Source organism: Neovison vison, chromosome 3 (assembly GCF_020171115.1).
Source record: "Neovison vison isolate M4711 chromosome 3, ASM_NN_V1, whole genome shotgun sequence".
Taxonomy (NCBI): domain Eukaryota; kingdom Metazoa; phylum Chordata; class Mammalia; order Carnivora; family Mustelidae; genus Neogale; species Neogale vison.
Window position 1 is genome coordinate 225,855,359 of NC_058093.1, and position 13,520 is coordinate 225,868,878.

General features: G+C 43.1%; 1 protein-coding gene across 1 annotated transcript in view; it reads right to left on the reverse strand.

Moving 5' to 3' along the window:
• The window catches only part of RNF10 (ring finger protein 10), a 41,201-nt gene that overhangs the window by 7,817 nt on the left and 19,864 nt on the right, over positions 1–13,520 (reverse strand). The window contains exons 3-11 of the mRNA XM_044244139.1: positions 10,950–11,149; positions 9,695–9,785; positions 6,577–6,761; positions 6,360–6,496; positions 3,284–3,444; positions 2,625–2,750; positions 2,128–2,389; positions 1,781–1,914; positions 232–349 (exon numbers count right to left, since the gene is read on the reverse strand). Of these exons, the coding sequence (XP_044100074.1) occupies positions 232–349; positions 1,781–1,914; positions 2,128–2,389; positions 2,625–2,750; positions 3,284–3,444; positions 6,360–6,496; positions 6,577–6,761; positions 9,695–9,785; positions 10,950–11,149 (1,414 nt within the window). The remainder of the gene's footprint in view (positions 1–231; positions 350–1,780; positions 1,915–2,127; positions 2,390–2,624; positions 2,751–3,283; positions 3,445–6,359; positions 6,497–6,576; positions 6,762–9,694; positions 9,786–10,949; positions 11,150–13,520) is intronic.

Sequence of the window (13,520 nt, forward strand, 5' to 3'; positions counted from 1 at the left end):
GGTTGGTTAGATGGTGATGAGGTAGAACGAAGAAAACCTGGCCATTAACTCCTCCCAGGTGACTAGTAGATAAGGCCACATAAAGAGACAGCCAACTGGATGAACGGATGGAGTGTTTCTGGAGGTACGGAGGCTCATGATGGAGCTCCTTAATTCCTCCCACCCCGGGTTTCCAGTCAGAAGAACCCCTGAACTCCACTCTGAAAAGAAGCAGAGTGGGTGCATTCTTACCTGAAAATATCTCTAGGGTTTCCTTAGAGACCACAGGAGGCTGCAGAGCCAATTCACAGATACTGAACTCACAGGTGAGCGGCAGGTGAGAAAGGTATCTATGGCGCTGTCGAACATCCTACCATGCAAAAGGGACCAAAACTCAACTGACAGCGAGCCAGACTCAGAGCAGAGATTTCCACCCCAGACAGCCAACAGTACGCACACTCACACACAGCACTGGGGTTCAAAGAGCAGTACTCAAGTTATCACCATTTGACAAAGCCAAACAGAAACTGTCAGTCAACATTCAGTAAGGTAGAATGAGCAACCAAAAGCAGTGTTTAGGTTTGTGCTGCAAATGAATAAACTGAGCCTGGTAATAAATAATCTAAAGCTGATCAGCTATTTCTGATTTTCTGGGACCCACAATTAAGCAGGGGGGTGGGGAGAACAAGGGGAGTTAAAGAGTACTGGATGGCAAAAAACCTAGAATCCATGGACAGAATTAATGGTAACTGGGAAGGCAAATAAAGCAGATTTCCCTACTATTAAAGCTTGGCCTGAAATAGTAAAAAAATGAAGGCCATCAATTTTTCTTTTCATTTTCTGCATGTTCATTTTTATCTTAAGATTTTTATTTACTTATTTGACAGAGATCACAAGTAGGCAGAGAGGCAGGCAGAGAGAGAGAGGAGGAAGCAGGCTTCCTGCTGAGCAGAGAGCCCAATGCGGGGCTCAATCCCAGGACCCTGGGATCATGACCTAAGCCGAAGGCAGAGGCTTTAACCAACTGAGCCACGCAGGCACCCCCATTTTCTGCATGTTTGATGTAAAGTTTATGGTACTCAATAAGTCTCTTATTTTGAGGCTTGTAACAAATTTTGTGATCAACACAGGGGTAACTCTCAAAGGGTAAAAACACATATGTAAATTATCAGACAATAATTAACATGTGTCTGCTAAGCCAAAAATGTGTTTCAAGGGGCGCCTAGGTGGCTCAGTGGGTTAAAGCCTCTGCCTTCGGCTCAGGTCATGATCCCAGGGTCCTGGGATCGAGCCCCGCATCGGGCTTTCTGCTCAGCAGGGGAGCCTGCTTCCTCCTCTCTCCTCTCTCTGCCTCCCTCTCTGCCTACTTGTGATCTCTGTCTGTCAAATAAATAAAAATTTTTTAAAAATCTTAAAAAAGAAATGTATTTCAAGCTTGTATAACCTAGTGTAGAGCTTCCAAGAACTTTTCGATTCCTTGGACATTTTTCCCAAGCCATAAGGAAAACGATAAAAACAAACTCATTTTGAATGAAAGTGAGAGACATCTATATTCCCAAACCACAATAAATGAACCTGTTGAGCAGAGAGCAGTAGTGACTACCAGAAACCCAACATGGTAAGGGAGCATCGTTTAATCTCTAAAAACTTTGCAGGGACAATTATCAGTGACAAAAATAGACTTAAATACAAAAGCTACGATCCTTGAAGGATTGGGTGCATGGGCTGGCTAGGCCCGTGTCAAAGAGATCATTCTGATGGCACCCCAGAACCGTAACCCTTGGGGCAGGTAGGACCTTACCTCGGACATGGAGTAGCCGGCAATCTCCACCACCACCGCTGAGATCTTCTCCGGGCTCTGCTCCAGGCTGCCGTACTCCCTCACAAGGCAGCGCACATTCACAGGATGCAGGAACATGTGCTGCCCGTCCTCCGCTGAAGACAAGCGGTTCTCTCACACAGCAATCTTGGCGGGTCCTCAAGCGAGGGCCCCGCACACAGCTAGGCCTGCCTCTCCCTCCCCAAAGCCAAAGGCACAACAGACCCAAGCACCCACATCTAGCAGCAATACCTCCTTCTGCTAAGAGGACAGGTCACCTCACTGAAACCTCTCCATGGCAACCCAGCCCTCCTCTCAGGGACACTCACCTTGATAAAAGTAGTAACAAGGAGAGCTGCTCAGATGTGTAAAGCCTGGCTTGGTGATGGGCTCCTGCTGGCTGGACTCAGTACAAATGGTCCCCTCTCCCAAACTGTCATCTGCTAACTCTGAGTCATCACAGGCCTCGGGCTCTGGTTCAGACACTGCTTCCTCTTCCTCCACCAGAGGGAGAGCAAGAGGATGAGGAGAGCCCAGAGAACAAACTTCGGTGGTCTCTTCATCAAAAGCAGACAGATACTCTAGCACACCCTGTTGGGACAAACTCTATATCAAAAGAAAGTTTATGTGGCAAGGTAGGCACCAGAACCAAGTTCTCCGGATGTCTTCCTTAGCTGTCACTGACTGAACATCCTTGGGTAAAGAACTAATAAGCACACAGAAAATACTCACAGCACCCCCTCTCCCCACAAAGTCCAGCACCTGCCACCTAAACAGCAACATTGAAGAACAGCAGCCATTTAGCCTCTAAGAAGGACACACTAACCTTCCTGGGTTGAAAAACGGACTCCTTCACCAAGGGAGCCATCAGCACCAGTTGTTCCAGAGCAGGCACAACACCAGGGACCTCCCTTCCGCTTTCGGTCAATCCTGACAGAGCTTCTTCCCGAGTCTAGACCACCAGAGAGAAGACCAGAGAAAGCAAAGTTTCCAGAAACACTGAGTTTTCTTAACTCAGAACGTAGTTAATCAAAGAGACTTCAGTGGCTCAATTAACTCCAAGATCATTTTAACTTCTTTCTTTCAGCTCCAGAGAGCATTTTACAAACCACTAGGTACCGGATACCTAGGCGGTTCAGTTGGTTAAGCAACTGCTTTCAGTTCAGGTCATGACCCTGGAATGCCAGGATGATTCCCACAATGGTCTCCCTGCTCAGTGGGGAATCTGCTTCTTCCTCTAACCCTCTCGCCTCTCATACTCTCTCTCCCCCTAATAAATAAAATCTTAAAAAAAAAAAAAAAAAAAAAACTAGGTACCACCCCAAAAAAACACACAAAAAAACCCCACTACGTCAGCCCTTTCCTCCCATTACCAAATCCCAGAGCAAACTGTCTTTTTTAGCCTTTCCCTGTTCATTATCATAAATGTGGGGCTGAGGTAACTTATCCCCACCACTCTACCTTGTTTCCAGGGCATTGGCTTACCTTGAGCTCCTGGATAGCTGCCTCAATAAAGCAGGACTCGGGAGTGTGCTTCTCCTCTGCCAGCTGCTGCTCTAGAGCTACCTTCTCTTCCTGAACCACCCGGTGCAGCACCTGCTCCTTAGAGGCCAGCAGCAACTTGGAGTACTGGCTGTGCTGTTCATCTACAGGAAAACCAGCAAGATCACAAAAATGGAACATTCAAAGCTTTGCAACCGCCTGGCTACACAGCAACTTTTACACATACCTTTGTTGTAAAGATGGAAGTAATTTAGCATAATTTTCTAAAAACAATTTAATAATGACCTTAATACAAGGTTTCTAACTCTGACCCCATTTTGTAAGTAATCTAAGAAAACAAAAAATGCAGTTAAAAAAAAATTTAGCCGAACAATATTCAATAATTACATCATCTATAATACCAAAAATAAAACCAACCAGTATGTCCAATAATACAGAAATAGTTAATAACATGAGGGCATATTCACTAAAGGGAATTTTGCAGACATTAAAAATGGTTTTCTGGGAGCACCTGGCTGGCTCAATTGGGAGAGCACACGACTCTTAATCTCCGGGTCGTCGTGCTTTTGAGCCCCATGTTGGATACAGAGATTACTTAAAAATAAGCTTTAAAAAAATTTTTTTAAATAAAAATGGTTTTCTGAGGACATTTATTAACACGTAGAAATACTCACATTACATGAATAAAATGCAGACACCAAACTAGAAAATTTAATCCTAATCTTGCAGAAGTATACATGCACAGAAAAAAAATCTAGAATTTTGGGGTACCTCTGCATAAAAGGATCATGGAGGATTTATTTCCTTAACTTCCCTCTCCCATATTTTCTGTACTTTTTCAAAAGTTTAAGACAATATTATCTTTTGAGAAACCCTTGAAATACCATTTCCCCACCCTCCCATCCTAGTACCCACCCAGAGATAACCATTTACAAATTTCAATATGTAGTCATCAAATCTTTTTCTATACATTTATACCCATGTTCATTTATTTTTTTTTTTAAGATTTTATTTATTTATTTGACAGAGATCACACGTAGGCAGAGAGGCAGGCAGAGGGGCGGGGGAAGCAGGCTCCCTGCCGGGCAGAGAGGCCGATGGGAGACTCGATCCAGGACCCCTGGGATCATGACCTGAGCCGAAGGCAGAGGCTTTAACCCACTGAGCCGTCCAGGTGCCTCACAGAGACCTAATTTTTGTCTTCTGTATTGTGTTCCACAGAATAATACACTCTACTTTGAGTAAATTCCTTATGGAACATTTAGCTTATTGTCAACTTATATTACATTGGAACAAAAAAATCCTTATACATGCTCCTTGGTGCGAATAATTTCCTTATGATATTTAAGTATAAATGCTGGATCAAAGGTTGTGGGTTGTTTTGTTTTGTTTTGTTTTTTTAAGTAATCTCTACACCCCATGTGGGGTCCAAATTCACAATCGTAGCCACATTCCTCCAGCTGAGCCAGCCAAGTGCCCCTGTGCACTTTAAATACTTTAAATAGTATCAAACTTTAAATACTATCACTTTAAATATTTTAAATACTATCAAATTTTAAATACTATCAAACTTCTCCCCTCAAAAGACCTCATTTTCCTTTCCTACCGCAAAACTTTAAATACTATCAAACTTCTCCCATCAAAAGACCACCAAGAAACTCATTTTCCTTCCCCACCCATCCGACCCCCGTGAAACCTGGTGTTCCCAATGTTTTTTTCTCTTTTTTATGTGTGTCAATCTGATAGCCATTTTGATTTGCATAACTCTTAGCAAAATTAAATCTCTTATAATTGTTGGGAAGGATTCCAATATCCCTTTCTGGAAAATGCTTTGTACATGCTTAGCCCAGCTTGTTAATATAATTCATAGAATACTTGCTCTCCCTGACAAGTAAAATCTTTAAACTAATTAGTTAATTTAAAAATGTATAAATCTTCCCTTAGTTTTTCATCAGTTGACTTTAAGGAATCTTGTCAGATTTCATTCTTATAAAATCACATTTATTTAGCTTTTCTTTTATAACATCTATACGGTTTTATCCTGGTTCAAAAATTCATCCATACCTGAGCATTTATAAAGATACTGTCCCATATTTTTTCTTAAAAATTTTAAATTTTTAAAAATTTGATTACTTAATCCATGAGAAGTTGATTTTTATGAATGGTATGAGACAGGAATCTATGTTTTTTTTTTCCACGAGACTCAACTGTTTGAATACTATTTATTGAGAAGTATCTTTAGCCCAGATACTGAAATGCCACTTTAATCAATACTCATTTCTAGGGGCGCCTGGGTGGCTCAGTGGGTTAAGCCGCTGCCTTCGGCTCAGGTCATGATCTCAGGATCCTGGGATCGAGTCCCACATCGGGCTCTCTGCTCAGCAGGGAGCCTGCTTCCTCCTCTCTCTCTCTGCCTGCCTCTCTGCCTACTTGTGATCTCTCTCTGTCAAATAAATAAATAAAATCTTTAAAAAAAAAAAAAAAACCTCATTTCTGCATGGAATGCAGGACATAAAACCCTGTGCACATTCCCCACTGTGAGTACTTCTCACATTCTATTCTAATTGCTTGGCCACCATATGTCTCTTCTACTAGACTACTGAGTTCCTGAACAACAGGTGCGCAGACTGCTGACTGTGGAATCCTCAAGACCAGCCACTATTTCAACAAAACGAAAAATTGAGGGCCTTTGATTGGCTCATTCAGTTAAGCAGCTGCCTTCGGGTCAGGTCATGATCCTGGAGTCTCAGGACTGAGCCATGCACTGGGCTCTCTGCTCAGTGGACAGCCTGCTTCTCCTCATGCTCTCTCAAATAAATGAATAAACCTTTAAAAAAATTAAAATATATAACTGAGCCATACTTAAAACCATACTTGAAACTTGCAGAGAGTTAAGCCACTCTGTAAACTCCCCTCTAACCTACCAGAATCCTAAAACTGATGTGGAAATGATAGAAATAGCCTGCTCAAAGGCTCAATTTCTAATGGAAAGATATACTCACAATAGCCTTGAAGGATGTACCCAAAATTATTTGCCCCCTAAATTAACAGAACTCACCTCCTAGATGAATAGGATGGTCTACATTCATCCATTTGGATTTGGGCAAAGCCAACAACACCCCTTTCTCCCTCTTCATCAGCTGCATTGTAATGGTATCACCAACAACATACTGCCGTGACTCTGTGGCAACAACACTGTAACACGGACATTTAGATGGAAAAGAGCAAGGAGTCAGCAGAAGGGGGATCTAATCTATTAAATGCCTCCATCTCACCTCTTGAGATCCTTCTTATGCACAGAACTGTAACAGATGGGACATTTACTCCAGGTCTTCTCACTCAGGGAAAGGTAGTGCAGAATGCATGCCCAGCAAAAGATGTGTCCACAACGGGTTATCTTGGCTGCAGTAGGTGGATATAGGCATATTGGGCAAGATGGCACTTCATGGCTACAAATACGCTGAAACAAAATAACGCCACAAGTTACACTGCTTTCAAACTGACATGGGGCTGTCAAAGTTAAAATCTTTCTCTCCAGGGCGCCTGGGTGGCTCAGTGGTTTAAGCCACTGCCTTCGGCTCAGGTCATGATCTCAGGGTCCTGGGATCGAGCCCCGCATCAGGCTCTCTGCTCAGTGGGTAGCCTGCTTCCCCCTCTCTCTCTGCCTGCCTCTCTGCCTACTTATGATCTCTCTTCCTGTCAAATAAATAAATAAAATCTTAAAAAAAAAAAAACTCTCTCTCCTCTCCCATCACAGCTCTGTACATTTCTACTCAACACATCTTCACAGAAGTGTTCCAAAATGCAGATACAGGGGCACCTGGGTGGCTCAGTGTTGGTTAAGCCTCTGCCTACAGCTCAGGTCATGATCTCAGGGTCCTGGGATGGAGCCCCACAACAGGCTCTCTGCTCAGTGGGGAGCCTGCTTCCCCCTCTCTCTCTGCCTGCCTCTCTGCCTACTTGTGATCTCTCTCTCTGTCAAATAAGTAAATAAAATCTTTTTCTAAAAATGCACATACATGTATATGAATATAAATATAAACATAAATATAAAAAAGTAGATATACAGTAACACTTTATATCATTAAGGAACCCACAATAATGGTTTAATATAATAACAAGGGGCACCTGGGTGGTTCAGTCAGTTACGCTTTTTTTTTTTTTAAAAAAGACTGTATTTATTTGAAAGAGAGAATGAGAAAGAAAAAGCACATAGCAGGGGAGGGTCAAAGGCAAGAGCAGACTCCCCACTGAGCAGGCAGCCTGATGCAGGACTCCAGGATCACGACCCAACCCAAAGCAGTCACTTAACCAACTGAGCCACCCCATAAGCACCCCACTCTTGATTTCAACTCAGGTTATGATTTCAGTATTCTGGGATCAAGTCCTATTTATCAGGTCCCCACTCAGCATTGAGTCTGCCTGTCTCCTTCTCCCTAACCGCTCCATGCCAGGTGCACACATGTGTGCATGCTTTCTCTCAGTAAGTAAATCTTATTTTTTTTTTAAAGATTTATTTATTTGGGGCGGCTGGGTGGCTCAGTGGGTTAAAGCCTCTGCCTTCAGCTCAGGTCATGATCCCAGGGTCCTGGGATCGAGCCCCGCATCGGGCTCTCTGCTCAGTGATGAGCCTGCTTTGCCTCCTCTCTCTGCCTGCCTCTCTGCCTACTTGTGATCTCCACCTGTCAAATAAATAAAATAAAATCTTTAAAAAAAAAAAAAAAGATTTATTTATTTGACAGAGATCTCAAGTAGGTGGAAGGGCAGGAAGAGAGAAAGAGAGAGGGGGAGCCAGAGAACCTGATGCGGGATTTGATCCCAGAATCCTGGAACTATGATCTGAGCCGATTGCAGAGGCTTTAACCCACTGAGCCACCCAGGCGCCCCAGTAAGTAAATCTTAAAAAATATATGTATGTATACACACACACCCACACAAACATATATAATAAGTACACAAGTATTTTAGGGGTTCCACAAAGGGAAAAGGTGACAGAAATCAATATAAGATCCCACTTTCTTTAAAAGATTTTATTTACTTATTTATTAGAGAGAGAGAGAACACAAGCAGGGGGAAGAGGAAGAGGCAGGCTCCCCACTGAGCAGGGAGCCCGATGTCAGACTCAGTCCCAGGATCCTGGGATCGTGACCTGAGCCGAGGCAAACCCTTAACTGAGGCACCCAGGCACCCCTATGACCCCATTTATAAAAAAAAAAGATATACACACATACACAAAGGCATACAGAATATCAAGAAGTAAGGTACCAGTAATTTTCCAACAGAGAAGTCAATGAGATTTTCACTTTCTATGCCTCTCTTTTTTTTTTTAGCCAATGTATATAAAACTTAGGCTTCACAGGACTCGTCATTTTCTTTTTTGTTTTTAAGATTTTTATTTATTTATTTGACAAAGAGATAGGGAGAGAGGGAACACAAGCAGGAGGAGCTGGAGAGGGAGAAGCAGGCTCCCCGCCAAGCAGGGAGCCCAACATGGGGCTCTATCCAAGAACGCCAGGATCATGACCCGAGCCGAAAGCAGACGCCGAACGACTGAGCCACCCAGGTGCCCCTGGACTCGTCATTTTCTGATGATTTTATGAATTTTCATACTTAATGGGAAGCCAGGCTTTGAGGCCTTTAGGTTTTGTTTTTTTAAAGATTTTATTTATTTATTTATTTATTTATTTATTTATTTTTTTAAAGATTTTATTTATTTATTTGACAGACAGAGATCACAAGTACGCAGAAAAGCAGGCAGAGAGAGAGGAAGGGAAGCAGGCTCCCAGCTGAGCAGAGAGCCCAATGCAGGGCTCGATCCCAGAACCCTGGGATCATGACCTAAGCCAAAGGCAGAGGCTTTAACCCACTGAGCCACACAGGTGCCCCAAGGCCTTTAGTTTTGAAAAGTATTCTACATCTCTGTAAGCTAAGAGCAGCAAGAGAATACCCAAAGCTCCCAACTTCAACAGAAAACAAAATGCAGCAGTGGCTTAGACAGCAGTGCAGCTAGTGGCTCATTCACCTGCCACAAGACTGAGGCCTAACAGATTACTACAAATGGCTACCAATGAAGCCATATCCATGAGCCCATTCTAGGTCAGGAGGGTAACCAGAGTTCTTCATCTATTTCCCTAGTTACTTCTTCTCAGGAGAGGTTGTAGATAGCACTGCTTTTATATACCTTTTAGATGAGAGTCCTCCAATTTCCCAATCCTGCAGGCCAGCCAATAGGAGTGCACAAAACAAACTCCAGGAGAAACCAGCACTGATCTCTGGGGAATGTCTACAGTGCGGCCATGCAGAAAAACATATCAACAGTGAAACCAGCCAACAGCTGCTGTGTCACATGGTCCATTTCTTTAGTTCTCTCCCCCACATAGCTGAACTACTCACCACTTGTTCCACAAAGTCCCAGTTGACTAAGGTATCAGGATCAGCAAAATGAACTGTGTAGTCTTGGTCTTCAGACACTACAAATTGGCAGCTGGAAACAGGGAAAAAGACAAGGAAAAGGCAGACTGTCAGAATCCACCGACATGCCATCACCAAAAAGTCATTTACTTCCTTCACTTAGTAATCAAATACACGCCATTAGCAGCCATGGTTTGTGAAGCACAGAACTAGGAGTTCAGCCTCAGTTTTTAGCCCTGACTCTGGAGGGAATCCAGAGCTTGGCAAGAAGAAAGGAGTCTAAATCCATGAACTCTGTTTCTTCTGTTCCCAAGCCCAGCCAAGCTGATGTAGGCCTCCCTTGGTCTAAAATTAACCCAGACTATGACTCCATCAGTCAGGAGGAAGCCAGGTTTCCTTTGGCCCTGTGAGAAACCCTGGCGAACAGCTAATCTTCAATGCAGTAGAAAGCCTATTCGCACTCAATCATTTGATTACCAATTTACATAAAGTACTAATCAGTTACTTGAGTCTAGATCCAAGGTCAAATCTTACATTATAACTAATGACACACAAAAGGAAACAAAAGGCAATCAGTATTTGAGCAAATATATGCCAAACACTCCAACCTGTCATTCATTTTCCTCCTTTATAGAAGGAAGCGGAGTCTCAAAAGTGGCTAAAAAATTACCTAATTACCAAAATAAAATTTTGTACAAATTACCAAAATAAAATTTAAATCTGGGTCCAATTCAGAAGAAAACTTTTACAACATCATGACACGAAAGCATTATTTAATTTTAGCATTTATTAATATATTTAAGTAATATCTTCTTCTAAGCACCAATAACATCCGCTTGAAAAGTTGTTTTTCAACACTTGCCACCCCCCTCAAAAAGAGAGAGAGAGGAGAAAAAGAACCAAATCAAATCCTTTTCTACCTCTCTCCCACAGCAATTTAAAAGAAGCTTCTGCTGGGGCACCTGGGCAGCTCAGTCAGCTGAGCGTCTGCCTTTGGCTCAGGTCATGATCCCAGGGTTCTGGGATGGAGCCCTGTGTCACACTCCCTGCTCAGAGGGGAGGTCTGATTCTCCTTCTGTCCCTCACCCTGCTCTCTCTCTCTCTCAAATAAATAAATAAATTTTTACATGAAATAATATAAAAGAAGCTGCTTCTAAAGAAATAAAACCTGCTTCTCAGCTCCAGCAATTGCCCAGAGGCTCAACTGCACTTTCATCCTAAGAGCTGACATACTCACTTAGCCTGTAAAAAGAGTTCCTTGTTAAAAGGCTTATGCCCCCACTTGTTCCTTTTTCCCCAGCTGCCATGTCCACCGCCTTCAAAGTGACCCGCCTGGCCACGGGGTTCAAAAGTGAAATTCAACAAGTGGTTCAAATTGATCTTCTTCGGACCAGAGAACTGGGCAGGGCTAAACTCTGCCCTTTGAGCCTCTGCTACCTAGAACAGAAAAGAATCAAGCATTTCAGTTTATTACTGACTTATAGCAGAAACTAGCACAATCCCTCCTTCTACATAGCTTAAAATGCTAACTAAATGAAACACAGGCTTAAAGTAAACAGAGGGGGAACAGAGCCTTTAACATACAATTACTTAAACTGCTCAGCCTGCCCTGTGAAAAGGCAATTAACCATTAAGTGACAAAATCCAACAGAACTCCTCTGGCTCTCTTGAAGCACAAAGATTTATTGACTGGATTAGTCTTTTGACAGTCCCATAGGACTCCGACACCTTCACTCTTATTAGCTACCTGTTCTTTGGTTTGTTTCTGGCAAAAGCGAGTCTGTGGAACTATACTCTGGAGGTGGCTCGCAGGCAGCTGCTAACTGCCATGGGCTTCAGGATCCTGCCAGAGCCCTTCTGTCTAAGACACACCCTGCTATTCGTTGTTAATTAAAACTGACAGAATTAGAACATGTAGGCAGACTACCTCTATGTCCAGAAATAAACCCAATCGGCAGATTCAGAAGAAGTTTATAAAGTGGCAAGAAACCACATGGGAGAAATACCACTGCACACAAAGATGGAAGAAATCATGTTGGGCTTTTTCAGTTTGTTTTTGTTTTCGTTTTTAAAGATTTTATTTATTTATTTGACAGACAGAGATCACAAGTAGGCAGAGAGGCAGGCAGAGAGGAGGAAGCAGCCTCCCTGCTGAGCAGAGAGCCTGATGCCAGGCTCGATCCCAGGACCCTGGGATCATGACCTGAGCCGAAAGCAGAGGCTTTAACCCACTGAGCCACCCAGGCGCCCCTGTTTTTGCTCAATGGGTTAAAGCCTCTGCCTTCGGCTCAGGTCATGATCCCAGGGTTCTGGGATCGAGTCCCATATCAGGCTCCCTGCTCAGCAGAGCCTGCTTCTCCCTCTCCCTCTGACTGCCACTCTACCTACTTTTGCTCTCTCTCTCTCAAATAAATAAATAAAATCTTTTTTTAAAGAAGATAAATTTAAAAAACAAGATAAATAAATTTTTTAAAAAGGTTCATTTATTTTTTTTAACCGAGAGCAAGCGAGAACAGCAGGGGAAGCAGTAGGCAAAGGGAGAGGGAAACATAGGGTCCCCACCGAGCAAGGAGCCTGATGTGGGGCTTAATCCCAGGACCCTGGGATCATGACCTGAGCTGCAGAAAGACACTTAGCCAACTGAGCCATCCAAGTGCCCCTTTTTTTGGTTCTCTTAACATTACCAAACTGAAATGGAAGATACCTGTTTATATAAGTCAGCTAGTGTGTTCCTTTTTTTTTTTTTTTTTTTTTAAAGATTTTACTTATTTATCTGACAGAGACACAGCAAGAGATGGAACACAAGCAAGGGGAGTGGGAGAGGGAGAAGCAGGCTTCCCACAGAGCAGGGAGCCCGATGTGGGGCTCGATCCCAGGACCCTTGGGATCATGACCTGAGCCAAAGGCAGACACTTAATGACAGAGCCACCCCGATGCCCCAGCTAGTCCATTTCCTAATCCGTATCTTATCTGATGTTAAAAACACTTTGCCGGGATGCCTGGGTGGCTCAGTTGGTTAAGCAGCTGCCTTCGGCTCAGGTCATGATCCCAGAGTCCTGGGATCGAGTCCCACATCGGGCTCCTTGCTCGGCAGGGAGCCTGCTTCTCCCTCTGCCTCTGCCTGCCTCTCTGTCTGCCTGTGCTCGCTCGCTCTCTCTCCCTCTGTCTCTGACAAATAAATAAATAAAATCTTTAAAAAAAAAAAAAAAAAACCACTTTGCCACATCAGTCATATTAGCATATAGTCACTTTAAATGACTATATACCACTACATCATAGAAGTATACTATAATGCCCCATGAAGGACACACTGTTCATAGTTTCTCCTCTGTAACAAAATAATGTTATGATAAACCTGTTTTTGGATAGATCTTTGTGCACAAATATTTGGCCACGTACAATTATTTCTTCTGAATGTATAGTAGGAATTACTAGGTCAAAGGAAAAGCAAATTTAAAGCGTTTGTTACTTAGTCAAATTTAGAGATTAGTAAACAGCACCTACACTTCATGAAGAATACAGGCATGCCCAGGTGGCTCAGTCAGTTAAGCATCCAACTCCTGATTTTGGCTCAGGTTATTATCTCAGGGTTGTGAGATAGAACCCCACTCGGGCTCCACATTCGGCACACAGTCTGCTTGAAACTCTCTCTCCCTCTTCTCCCCCTGCTCATGCTCGCTCTCTAAATAAATAAAATCATTAAAAAAGAAAATCTAAAGAGTACAGAAAGGGATATGGTGAAAAATACCTTACACTGCAGAGGCAACCAAATGGCCTGACATATCCAACGCATATAAACCAAAGTACA